We start from the raw sequence: 12,359 nt of genomic DNA, 5'->3' as shown, positions 1-12,359 counted from the left end.
AGTTGTTGGAGAGTAGAGGTTTAGATTAGACATCCATAAGAACTACTTCACAGTTAGGGCGGCTAGGATCTGGAACCAACTTCCAAGGGAAGTGGTGCTGGCTCCTACCCTGGGGGTCTTTAAGAGGGGGTTTGATGCCTACCTAGCTGGGATCATTTGAGCCCAATTTTTTCTCCTGCCCAGGCAGGGGGTCGGGCTTGAAGATCTACAAGGTCCCTTCCAACCCTACTTCTATGACATGTGGGGTCCATTGAGGTGGAAAAGATTTTTGCTTAAAGACAAAACCATGCAAGTTAATTAACCATTTGATGTGTGCTAAACCCTTCACATATTACTGCATCTCTACCAAGAGAAGTTAGCTAAAGCAGTAACAAGATGCATTTAGTGTCCTCCATACATAGTCAAATACAAAATGGTTGGGGGCCTCTGTGCCCAGCCCTATGAGAAAAGGCTGAGGGACCCGAATCTCTTCAGTCTCCGCAAGACGAGACTGAGGGGGGATCTTGTGGCTGACTACAACCTTATCAGGGGCCAGCAGCAAGGACTCGGGGAAAGTCTGTTCATCAGGGCCCCCTTTGGAGTCACCAGGAACAATGGCCACAAGCTGAGAGAGGATAGGTTTAGGTTAGATATTAGGAAGAACTACTTCACGGTAAGGGTGGCCAGAGCCTGGAAGGCTTCCCAGAGAGGTGGTGCTCTCACCTTCCTTGGAAATCTTCGAAAGGAGACTGGATAGGCACCTGGCTGGGTCTTATGACCCCTCCCACCCCCAGTGCTCATTCCTGCCCATGGCGGGGGGTGGGGAGGGGTGTCGTACACGATGATCTGTCTAGGTCCCTTCCGACTCATTGATTCTATGAAAACTGCAAGAGCTCTGAGGCTTACAAGTCAGTAATTGGGGTCCTAGATTACTAAGACTGATACTCAGCCATGTGTGAACAAACGAACAGGACTGTCAGCACTGGTCTCTCTTTCAAACTCCAGATCAGTGAGACTTATCATGGGCAACTAAGTGGCTTGGGAGAGATTGCCCCCTTCCAAATAAAACAGGGTTTCCTTCACTAAAGGACAATAGTAGGATTCCTCTAAGCTTAGCAGGTTCCCCATCATAGGATTCCATCGCATCATCCTTATTTTTCAAGGTGTCTTAAAGACACTTAACAAGTGGATACTGACAGCAGTGTTTTCCTATTCTGTCTATTAATTCCAAGCTCCCTGTGCAATAGGATGAATTTACTTTCTGTAGCAGACTGTGGCCTAGAAAAGACAATCTAGATAGGACCGAAACCCCCTGAGCAGGTTCAGTTTTATTACATGACAAAACCAAGCCTATTATGACTGAGGGTACTTAGTATACAAATGGAATAAGCTGTCTGAATTAGTCTCTGGCCAAGTCAAGGGGCATGCATCTACTACTATAAAAATTTGTGCAACATCCTCCTATCATGAGATCATCACTGGAAGTTTGATTTCATGACAGACCATAAGAACTGCCATATACTGGGTCACACCATAGGTCCACCCTGAACAATATTCTGTGCGTCATACTAGTAGGAAGGAGATGCTAAGAGTGAACCAGGCAGACCAGGGTTTTTCTGCTGTTCCTTTCCTATTTGCAGCCTCCAGCATTTTAAGGTCTAGGAAATTCCAATTCAGATAGGGTTACCATATTTCAAGTTCCCAAAAAGCAGTATGAATGTGGGGAAACAGTGATATGCCAGAGCCCTGCCCTGCCCATTCCACTGCCCCTCATTCCCAAGCCACAACTCCTCCCTACCCCAGCCCTGCTGCCGTCTCACTCCCAACCTGCAGCTGCCTAGTGCTGCAAGTGCCCCCACTCCAGACCTACAGCTCCCCACCCCTCCCCCAGTGCCCCTCATTCCAGACCCACAGCCCCCCAGTGCCCCTCAATCCCAAGCCAAAGCCCCCTGCCCCCCCCAGGTCTGCCAGTGCCCCTCACTCCCACCCACAGCCCCCTCCGACCCACAAGCCTTGCAGCATCTCCCAGCCACCCCATCCCTGCAAGCAAGGGAACCAGGCCTGGTGCCACCAGCCTGGCCACGCAGCTCCCCTGAAGGGCCCCTCTCTGCCACCTCTGCTGCAGCCCCAGCACTCAGACATTTTTCCCCAGTGCTATCAGGCACCTGCCGCCTCCTATCATATACCCATCCCCTACACACACATACACACACACACCTCTCAAGAAACAAGCAGCAAAGTTATTGGCCCCTACTGTTTGATCACAGTGAGTTGCTCAAACAGGAGTGGAAGTTTGGTTTTCTTAACAAGAGAAACTGCTATCTTCTAGGATCTTCATCTTCTAATCAGGATCTTACAATTAGGAAGAAAATCCTCAAACCCAGATCAGGAGCTTGCTGACTGCATAGACATGGAAGCAGAGTCTGCTGCAGAGCTCTAGAAAGTTGTAGGATCCTGACCCCACCTGACAGCCTGGTCTACCTCTATTGTCCTGAGAAACCACACTCCCGCCCCCTCTCTAGTTTATACCATACTTCACATGCTAGTACAGAACAGTCCTCCTGACATCTCACATCTAGCACTGATGTATGTTCACTTTTAAAGGAATCTGGAAAGATATTGTAAGGCATAAAACTTAAGTTTATAGTTTCATCTAGTTCTAACTAGTTGCTGTCACCTTCCTTTCAACAGCTCCTATTTGTGGATTTTTTAAAAATCCTTTGTTAGCCTTGTGATGAAACAGAAAATTTTACCAACATACTGTACCTACTATTGTGCTTACAACTAGTTTTGTGGCACCAAAGGGGGAAAAAAATATTCAGAACAACACTTACCAACCCCACTACCACATGAGCTTTTAACTTCATCACAAATACCCAACTGAACAGTTTTTCTGGTCTTGTCGTCATACAGAGTATAGCCAGCCTCCCTCTTCAAAGAATTCAGGTCAAACAGATGGCCTACAGAAAGATCAGAAGGGGGAAATTTTTTTATTTTTTTAAAACAAGAGAGAGAGAAAAATCCATTCCTATGTATATCTGAGACAAGTTGCCCATCAAGCCAGGGGGGCTGGTAACTGATAAGCAATTAGAATAAATGCTGATGCGGGGAGTGGGTTGACCTTGGAGGCTTTTTAGGGAGTCAAGCTAAGGTAGAATTAAGGTCTTCAAGGAGTTCAATTACCCTAGATGCCAGTGCTGACAAAAATCAACAGGAAAGTTGAATTCTGGGGATACTGACAGATCTCTCAGGGAACTACAGTATAGCCAGATGAGGGGGGCAAGAAACTTCACTTATTTTCCTTTGCCGTCTCCAAACCTACCGTCAGGATAAAAAAAATTACATAAGCAAGACAATGTAGACAATCCTCTTGCTTCGTCTCCTTACTGATTCGCATGTAGAAAGAATGATTTCTAGGCAAGCAATACTCCATGCATAACCCAGTGGGGTGGCTACCTGTGGCTGGCAGGAACTCCTTCACTGCAACTGCAGGGTGTGGTTAAGGGCAATGGAGCTGAGGTCTGCTGTAGGAAGTTCTCAGGATAACCTTGGGGCAAGTGACAGAGCAGTAGGGAGAAACTAGGGCAACGATTCCCAAACGGGGTCACAACATCAACAGATAGTGTCACAGGGGAGGGGGGCTGGGAGTTGGGAGTGAGGGGCAATGCTGATGAAATGAGGGCCATAAATGAGGGTCATGTTGAGGGAAAGCATGGGAAGCACTGAACTAGGGACTTTGGGGGTCCCCTGCAAACAAGTTTGTGGCAAAAAAAAGATGCTTTACAAATTTGGAGGCATAAAAAAGGTAAAATCGGTAGGAATCAGTCTCTACCAAATTTTGATGACCAGCTTAAAAGGCAAGTAAAAATTTCAGAGTTTGGATGTTCTGAGTCAACAGCAGGTTCAGGGCCTGCCAACAGCCTTTACACTATAAACCAAGCCAAAACAGCTCCAGGAGGCCCTCCCTTTCTCTCTCCTCAACATAAAGGCTCTCCCCTAAAGAAGGTGTTTAAGAAAAACCTTCACCCCAAGAGGAAGTAGTTCTAGAGACCAGTTTGGCAAAGGAATTTGGGATTCAGAATTCTCCCACTCTTCCCCTTATCCCATTAGGACAAGGCTATTTGAAAATGATCATGTGCACAACTGTTCCCAGCTATCCTTCACATCTGCCATGTGCCAGAGCCACATGCATAGAATCACCAGGTCTCCTACCTGTGACTGGGTTTGTTACTCTGCAGTCATTGTTCACATTGTTTGTCAGAGGACATGCAGCAGCAGTGAACCATAAGAAAGTATATTCACAGTCTTCAAGCGCAGTTACCAGCTCTGGTTTAGATTCCTGAAACAAAACAAAGAATTAAAAAGAGGTTCACAACAGGCCATTCCTTGAGCATAAGCCAAGTTTAACCCATCTTAGACTGGGCAGCAGTGCATCCTACTCCAGTGATTCAGCAACAGGCCTACTGCATTCAGTTCTGACCACTTCAAATTGGCAGAGGAACAGTTATTAGCTGCAGAAGGGCTCAGACTAAAAAGCCTTACACCACTGACCTAGGGGATGCTGCTGCTGCACAGGAAGAGCATGAGGAACTTGTCCAAATACTGAAAAGGCATAAAAACTATGCATCATAGTGTGGATACTTACAAGTGCCACTAAAAACTGAGTGAAATTAATGAGGAACATTTAGGCTAGTATTAGCAGCAAAATTCTTAATAGTTCTTCTAGCAGAAGACATTTTGCTAGTTCAATACTTTTCCAGAGGAAGGTATCAGAACTCCACTGTTGAGCATATTTTAAAAAAGGAAAACCAAAAACACAGTAGAGAGCAAACTTTGCACTAGCAGGTACAGTAGACATTAAGATTTTTGCTCATGGGGTCAGATTGAGCATTTAAATCAGGAATTCTCTTAGTTTCCTAAGCAAACTAAAACATGCTCCACTTTTCCCTTCTCAGCACAGCTGGTATCACAGCAAGGTAAGACTTTATCCCCACGAAAATACTTACAACTTTACTTTCATCACACTTGAGGCGCAGTATTGTCATCTTCCTGCGAATCTGGTCTGGGCACTTATCCCCATTAACATACTTGAGAACAGTAATGCCATTTTCCCATCGTGGCCCTTCTGCAACCTCCCCTATATTGATATAACTGGAACCATCCACCAGGCAGGCAGCAGCATTTAACGGACAGGAACCTAAGTGCAGTGCAAGACAGTAGAAGAGCATTTTGTTCTGTACCCTTATTACTTGTCCCCAGAATTTCAGATCAGCTTGTAAATATCATAAATCATCCTTCTGGGCAAGTCTAAGTGGCATGGCATTGGTTCCTCACCTGATCTGACTTTAGTACATTTAGCATGAACCTCACTTCAAGAGGCTGATCTGTCTTTCCTTACAAACTTGGTTATGTTCATTTTAGACACTAAGCATCCCCACCCCTACGTCCTCCTCACAATAAGGCATACAGCAGAATGAGGGATCAACCACCTCTATAGCAACAGCACACAGAAACAGTCTGATGGCTTGCTCCTAAAATACCACCGTTCTGCAAAGGACCTCGGATCCACTTTTGAGGAGTTAAACTCTCTCAAGCAGCCACGCTTCTCCAAGAAGCACATTTTTTGTGCCCTCCTCCCAGGGACTCGAGACAAAAAAAGGAGACTTGGGGTAAAAGTACTAGAGAACAGTAAAGAAAGCCTATGAGTAAGCAGAGCTGGGAATACAAGTACTGCTGGGCACTTCTACTAGTTTTAGTCAAAACGGTCTTCTCTGTTGCTTAAGAAACAGCTGTCCTTCTCTTTTCTGCCTAATGACCTTCTGCTCCATCAGCAGTGGGAAGGTGGCAGAACTGAAAGCCATCATTACTAAATTCTTTCAAATAAAATGCACTTTTTGTCCTCAAAAAAAAGAAGCAAAACAAAAACTAGCTGCTGGAAGTTTGGATGCCTTTTAAGAAAGAAAATAAGACAACAGCAGCTTCTGTGGTTCAAGCCTCTGCCTGGGGAAAAGAGAAAGCAGCAATGAATGCACAGCACATAGGGCAGAACTATGAACACAAGGATTTCACTTTCCCCCAGAGGCTCAAGCTGCAGAATGTGCCAGCAGCTCAACAAAAGCCTCTGCCACAGCACTTGGGCCCAGTTCTACTATATTTAAAGCAAAGCTGAGCCCTGGATGCCAAGGCAGAGGCTTCTCCTGAATCAGCTGGGTGGTCCTTCAGCTGACCCTGCAGGTGCTGCTGCTTTGGATCAGACCCTCAGCTGACCAGGCAGGTGCTGCTGGCTGCTGACCCAGCTCAGCTCAAGAGAAGAGGGGTCAAACAATTTGCTCAGCCAGCAGCACTTATGGTATCCTGCTGCTGGGAGGGGGTGGGGAGCATAAGGAAGAGACAGGAATTTTTGCTTCCCAACTACTGCAGCTTCATTTTTTTCCCCCCAAAAAACAAGACACAAATCTTATTCAAGACTTGTATACAAGAAGATATGGTAGTACTTATGAGAAAATAGCCATTAAATGTTTTTTCTTCTTGCTCTTACCTGCACCTCCATGTGTCACTAAGGACTTGCAGACATTAATATAGTATCTCTGTGCAGAACCAAACATGGAAATAGCTTCCCAGTTCTCTCTATGCCGTGTCAGAGATGAAAGATCAAATGAGTTTCCTTCACTGTCTCTAGAAGAACACAGTTAAAGTAACAATGAGTTGAGAGCACTTCTAAAGCCTGAGCACCATGATGGTTTAATGATCCTGAACTATTCAGGGAACAGAGCTGACTAAGACATTTCTCACAGGTCGCAACAATACCACATTTGCCCTGAGGGTCTCATAGGTCATGCTGACATTGTAAATTTAACATCCGCAGCTGCAGCTCCAAAAAAGGCTAAAAAGACCACATCATCACATTGCACCTGCCTCCTAAAACAAGAAAAAAATAAAATAAAATAGGACTGGCCACACGGCTCAGCAGTGACAAATCCCCTGCTAGAAGCAGCCAAGGTTCTTTGGGTAAGTGATATATTTAGAAGCAGCACATTCAGGTAGCTGCACTGCTTCCATTCTAGAAGGCATCCCATCTAGAACAGCACGGTAACGGGGGGAGAAGGAGGATAGCTACCTAGTAGGGCTGTGCACAATGCCTGCATTTCGTTTCAGTTTTGGAGGGACAGGGTTTGGTGTCGGTGTTTCGTAGGGCTGTCCGAAACGGCTGTCTGTCGCATTCAGTGTTTTGGGGACGGTGTGATTTGTTTTGGTGTTCCGAATCATCGTCCCATTTCATTTTGGCCGAAACCGTTTCAGAGCTGTTTCAGAATTTCAAGTGTTTCGGCCATAGGCTATAGTGTGGAAATTACAAAACTGCCTATAACTCTGTTATTTCTTGCCTGATTCAGATTAAACTTGCAGGGATAGTAGCCCCTGCTGAGGGCATGAATCCTGTCAAGTTTCAAGGAGATAGGTGCAGGGGTTTTTGTGAAACTTCACCTCAAGCCGTTCAAAGCAAACGCAAATCACTTGCCAGCACTGGCAGCCTGCTGTCATCCCGCACACAGATCTGGGGGCCCACTCCCCCCAGGCAGAGTATGACACAGCCCTGCAGCCCGCCTGGGAGGAACAGGCCCCTGGATGTGTGTGCAAGATAACAGCAGGCTGCCGCTGCCAGCTGGGGCCAGCACCAGCACTGGGTTCTTCCCGGTGCTTGGTGCAGGCTACTGCTGGGCAGACTCAGGTGCTAGCACTGGCCCCAGCCAACAGCGGCAGCCTGCTGTCATCCACATGCTCTGCAGCTGGCAAGTGCAGAGTTTTAAAAAAAAATAAAGCACCCTGCACTCACTGGCTCTTGCATTGGTGACTGGGGTCCCTGAAGGCTCATAGCAGAGTGCCCGCCCTATGCAGTACAGCACAGTGGGGGCGGCAGGGATCACCACCCCCTGCTTGGCATCATGTGAATGCAGCATGGCTCAGCTGGGCACCACACACTGCCTGGGAGCTGGGGCAGCTCCAGCAGTCAGCCAGAGCTCCCGGTTTGATCCCCAGCTCTCTGATCATTCCTTTAGCTGTTCCTAGGGGTGCGGGCCCCAAGATTTGCATGGGGTTTCAGCAGGTTGCTGGTAAGGGCTGGGGAAATAGCCTAGATATTCCATCATCACCAGCTGGCAGTAGCAGTCTGCTGTTATCCTGCATCATCTGGGAGCCCATGCCCTCTCCCCCACAGGAAGAGCCTGGGGAAGCGATCAGAGAGCTGGGGGAAAAGATCAGGGAGCTGGGAAATCCAACTGGGAACTGGGAGAATGTCCAAGGACCTGAACATTGCCCTGGCCCCCTGGTTTGATCACCCCAGCCTTGGGATTGGAAGGGACCTCAGGGACAGGTCTTTGTCACTGGCCAGCTAAGATGTCAATATCAGAACAGTCCTCCCCCCGCCCCACATGCAAAGTACATAATTTCAGATTTTCATCATAGTGTCATGCAACTGAAGAATAAGTGTCTGAGACCAAAGCAGCTCATAGCACCCAGAGTCACCATCTCCTAAGCAGAAACATCACCATTAGCATGTTACCACTCATTCAGACTAAAGCAAAGCCCAACCTACTTGTAGAAGCACTCTATAGATCTCAAGGGCAGGCAAGCATACGGGGTGTGCCATTCAAATAAGTAGGTGCAATCTGGAGTTTCCTTCAGAAACATGGGCTGACAGCAAAAAAAAAGAAGAGTCAAAAAGAAGCAAACTGTTCTTCCTCCTAAATGGGCATTAGACTGCCCAATCCATTACATACCTGAGCAGATTTATGTAGGAGATACTCACATGCAACTAGCCTCCGCACTGACTTCTCCCCAACCCAACCCTCCCAAGCTCTAGTCATTCTACATGCCTCAGGTAGGTGCAATGTTACCCTGGGAAAGGAGTTAAAAACCTTCGGGGATTGAGAGGTTGGGGCAGGGAAACAAGGGCATAATAGCCATCAATTCTTTAAAAACAGGGATCAGAATGGATAAAGCCATTGCAGGTTGCCTGCCCAGGCCCACATGGGAGCAGAAAGCAGCAAATCTAGAACCCACCGCTGCTCTGCAAGCAGGGGCTGGGTCAGGTGTAGGATATCTACCTTCATCCCACAGAAGGTAAAGGGGAGAAGGGGCAGAGACACAATACAGTGCCCTGTGCAAAAGCAAGCTGCTTACATTTGAGGGAAGATAACCTATTTAGGGGGAACAGGGGGGAAGCAGATATAATTAATGTATTACGCAGACCCAGTTTTTGAAAGACTGGGCTGTAGAAACATGATGTAGTAATAATTTTTTGTGAGCTAAGAAGCTTAAATCAAAGGCAAGTAGTTTCAAAGAAATCAGCAGTTCTACCAGGAAAACTCTGGGGGGAGGGAAGAGAGGCATGTGCATCTCTTTCAAAATGGTTTCAAGTGTATACTAACTAATGCCCAAGGAAGGGTGAGGTTCACTATCACAAAGATATCCTCAGCTTCATCTGCTCACAGCTGAGAACTCTGGCCCCTTTTCACTGTTTGCTGACAGCATGCGCTTGTGAACACTAAATAGTCCCGACATTCTCTTATAATGGGGACCTTGTATCCACGTAAAAGAAATGCATCCATCTGCTTCAAAACAAGCATTCGGCTTCCTTTAACAAAAGCTAGAGCTTGATTTTCGACATCTTGGCATAAGCGCTGCAATTTATTTAATCCAGAGATTTCTGACTTACAGCAACCAATATAGTTGTTCTACACAACTCAAGCTGAATAAAGAAGTTCAAAGCTTTGTTCTATATAACTTTCAACTGGTCCAACTCTAAATGTGTTACCTTAATCCACCCAAATGAAGTGTGATTTTAAAGTTTTAAAGTGTTTAAGATTATGCTTTTCTAAACTTGTAAAATTTTGTGGAAATTTAACAAAGCCTTAAAAATGCCTGCTTTTCTGTGAGGATAAACTATTGGCTACCCTGCCTTGCAGTCTACTCTTAATAATTCAGTTATTCCCTCTTTCAGAGTGGGACCCTTCTTGGTATTCCTTCAAAACTAGTTGAAGAAGACTTAGGATTGAACTATTTTACTCACAGCAGTTCTCCAAGTGCTGCTGCTTTTCTTGGGTGCCTCAGGTCAGAGACTACTTGTTTTACTTTTCATTTAAGCTGTAGCAGCTGAAGACATTGACAGATACCCATTGAAAACACTCCAAATCTGAGTGCTGCAGAGCCATGCACACACAAATTCCCTTCTACCTCCAACAAGTTTCAAAACGGCAAGGGGCATACAGAAGCAGTGATCTTCCATCACAGGGATGGAGAGCAAGAATCCTAACACATCCCTTGGCCTTTCAAGTACTTCAGCTGTGAATGTCTGTACCTGTTATTTAGAGTGCTACAAAACAGCTTATCTGTCCCCTGTCCAAGATATCAACCTAAAAACATTTATCCTGACTGTTAGGACACAAAGAAAGAAGTTCTCGCACAGCATCCCTGGTCCTTCAACTGCACTTTTCAAACAACTATAGGTTCCTTCCAGTTTCTCTTATCCTTAACTGTTCCCTTGTTTCAAGTGAAACTTCTAAAGTTGTCAAATGATACTGCCTTTCCTGTACATACTAACCTCCAGAGCACTGTTGTCACAGTAGAACAATATAGTAGTTGATCGCTCATATATTTTGTGGCATCTCTCCCCACTGGTGTAGTTAATCTTTATCAGTCCATTTTCAAACGTCAGCTTTTCATTGTACAATCCTGTTATATTAGATACAAAAGTTAATTTAACTAAAACTTTTGAATTCAAGCAGTGAAAAAAGTTAATCCACAAAAATCTAGCTGATATATCTGGCAATCCAGTGACAGAGTAGGCTAGAGAAATTAGTTGGAAGACCGATTCCTGCTCTGACCACCTCAGATAACAACAGCTAAGTTGCACACTTTTGATGCCCAGTTTGCAAAGCAACACTACTTAGATCTTTAGTTTTGAAGGGAAAAATCACCTATAGACTGCCAAACTATGCACCTCATGCTCTTCTGCAAAACCTTAATTATTAAAACATAATAATTATTAGAAGGTAATATGTACACAGTCTTGCCCCCCCCCCACCATAATGAAAGTGTTGCTATCAACTTCCGTGCCATTTTAACCAAGTATAACCAACACCTCACCCCTACCCCAACACTCTCGAAGAACTGTCAATCTAAGAACAGCCCTCCCTCCAGTAAAAAACTGGGATGCACTCCTCCAGGGACTAAAATTCAGTGCCACTTTACATATTAGCCAACGAAGACCTCCAAAGCAGTGCAAGACGACACCAGATTCAGTTCCTTCCCCACTTACAGCAAGGCAGCATTCATGAGCTGAACTACTGATTCACTGCAGTGCATATCCCACAGAAAGCTCAGCAGCAGCACATATACTTTAGTTTGTCAGACTTTGTGGCATCATTAAAACAGCTTGAAGGATAGCTAGTTAATATATTCTCACTTACACACTAATTTGCAAAGTTTCATTAGTTTATACCAAGTTCTTCATCTAGAGAGGGGGGGAAACTATAATGCCATGGAAATTTGCACTTGTGGTTTTTAGCTTTTCTCCTAAACTCAAGAATTACTATACCTGCTATTTTTCTAAATGTTGAGTTTGTCTTCTTTACTTGGCATGAGGATACTGTATGATCCACTGACTTGCATGGTTCTGCTATCGTGCCACAGACTCTGAAATAGTAGTCGTATTCATCCGTACTCACTTTCATATCCTTCACAGAAAGAGGTTTCAGATTGTATACATAACCATATCTTGGATCTGTCACCTGACATTTATCACCTTGAAAACAGAACGATAGGTCAGCTACAAATAAACTCAGCACAGCTATATACACAAGTGACAGGATAAGTACTTAGATTTAAAAACACACAACAACCACACAGAGTAAAATCACCACAAGGAATGATGGTTATTAGGCAATATTCTGAATTGAAATTACATGCAAGAACTCCAGAGTACTTACTAGTACCACTGTAAGGCCATCAGTCAAAGAAATTCATCTTTACTGATAGCTTAAATAGACACTCAATAGTTTTGTCCTTCTGGAGCTTTTGTTTTTTTTTAAAGAAAAAACATGGAACTGTAATCATGTCTTTGATTACTTGTCAAACCACAGCTTGTGACATGTCCTCTTAAAGCAGTATTCAAGTAGACCAGTGTAGCAAGCAGCACACCAAGGTAGCAAACAGAGTTTAAAAAAATAAATGAGAGGCAGAAGGAAGTGCTTCGTTTTCATCATGGCTAGACGCTGGCCATCAAATACTACAGTGTTCCCTGGTTGACTCGTCACCAAGAACTGATTAATCTTTAAGGTGTAAACACTGAAATTTTGAAGTAACAAAGAAGGAGAGTAGAGTGT

The 12,359-nt window shown here is 45.0% G+C and overlaps 1 protein-coding gene across 1 annotated transcript in view; it reads right to left on the bottom strand.

Moving 5' to 3' along the window:
* The window catches only part of IGF2R (insulin like growth factor 2 receptor), a 97,960-nt gene that overhangs the window by 35,392 nt on the left and 50,209 nt on the right, over positions 1-12,359 (bottom strand). Inside the window, exons 27-33 of the mRNA XM_090042409.1 lie at positions 11,573-11,779; positions 10,577-10,707; positions 8,570-8,667; positions 6,518-6,654; positions 4,986-5,176; positions 4,192-4,318; positions 2,814-2,939 (exon numbers count right to left, since the gene is read on the bottom strand). Of these exons, the coding sequence (XP_089898535.1) occupies positions 2,814-2,939; positions 4,192-4,318; positions 4,986-5,176; positions 6,518-6,654; positions 8,570-8,667; positions 10,577-10,707; positions 11,573-11,779 (1,017 nt within the window). The remainder of the gene's footprint in view (positions 1-2,813; positions 2,940-4,191; positions 4,319-4,985; positions 5,177-6,517; positions 6,655-8,569; positions 8,668-10,576; positions 10,708-11,572; positions 11,780-12,359) is intronic.

The sequence above is a fragment of the Crocodylus siamensis genome, chromosome 1, assembly GCF_052110815.1.
Source record: "Crocodylus siamensis isolate JL-2025a chromosome 1, ASM5211081v1, whole genome shotgun sequence".
Taxonomy (NCBI): domain Eukaryota; kingdom Metazoa; phylum Chordata; order Crocodylia; family Crocodylidae; genus Crocodylus; species Crocodylus siamensis.
Note: the sequence above shows the minus strand (reverse complement) of the source record. Positions and strands in the feature narration are given on the sequence as shown.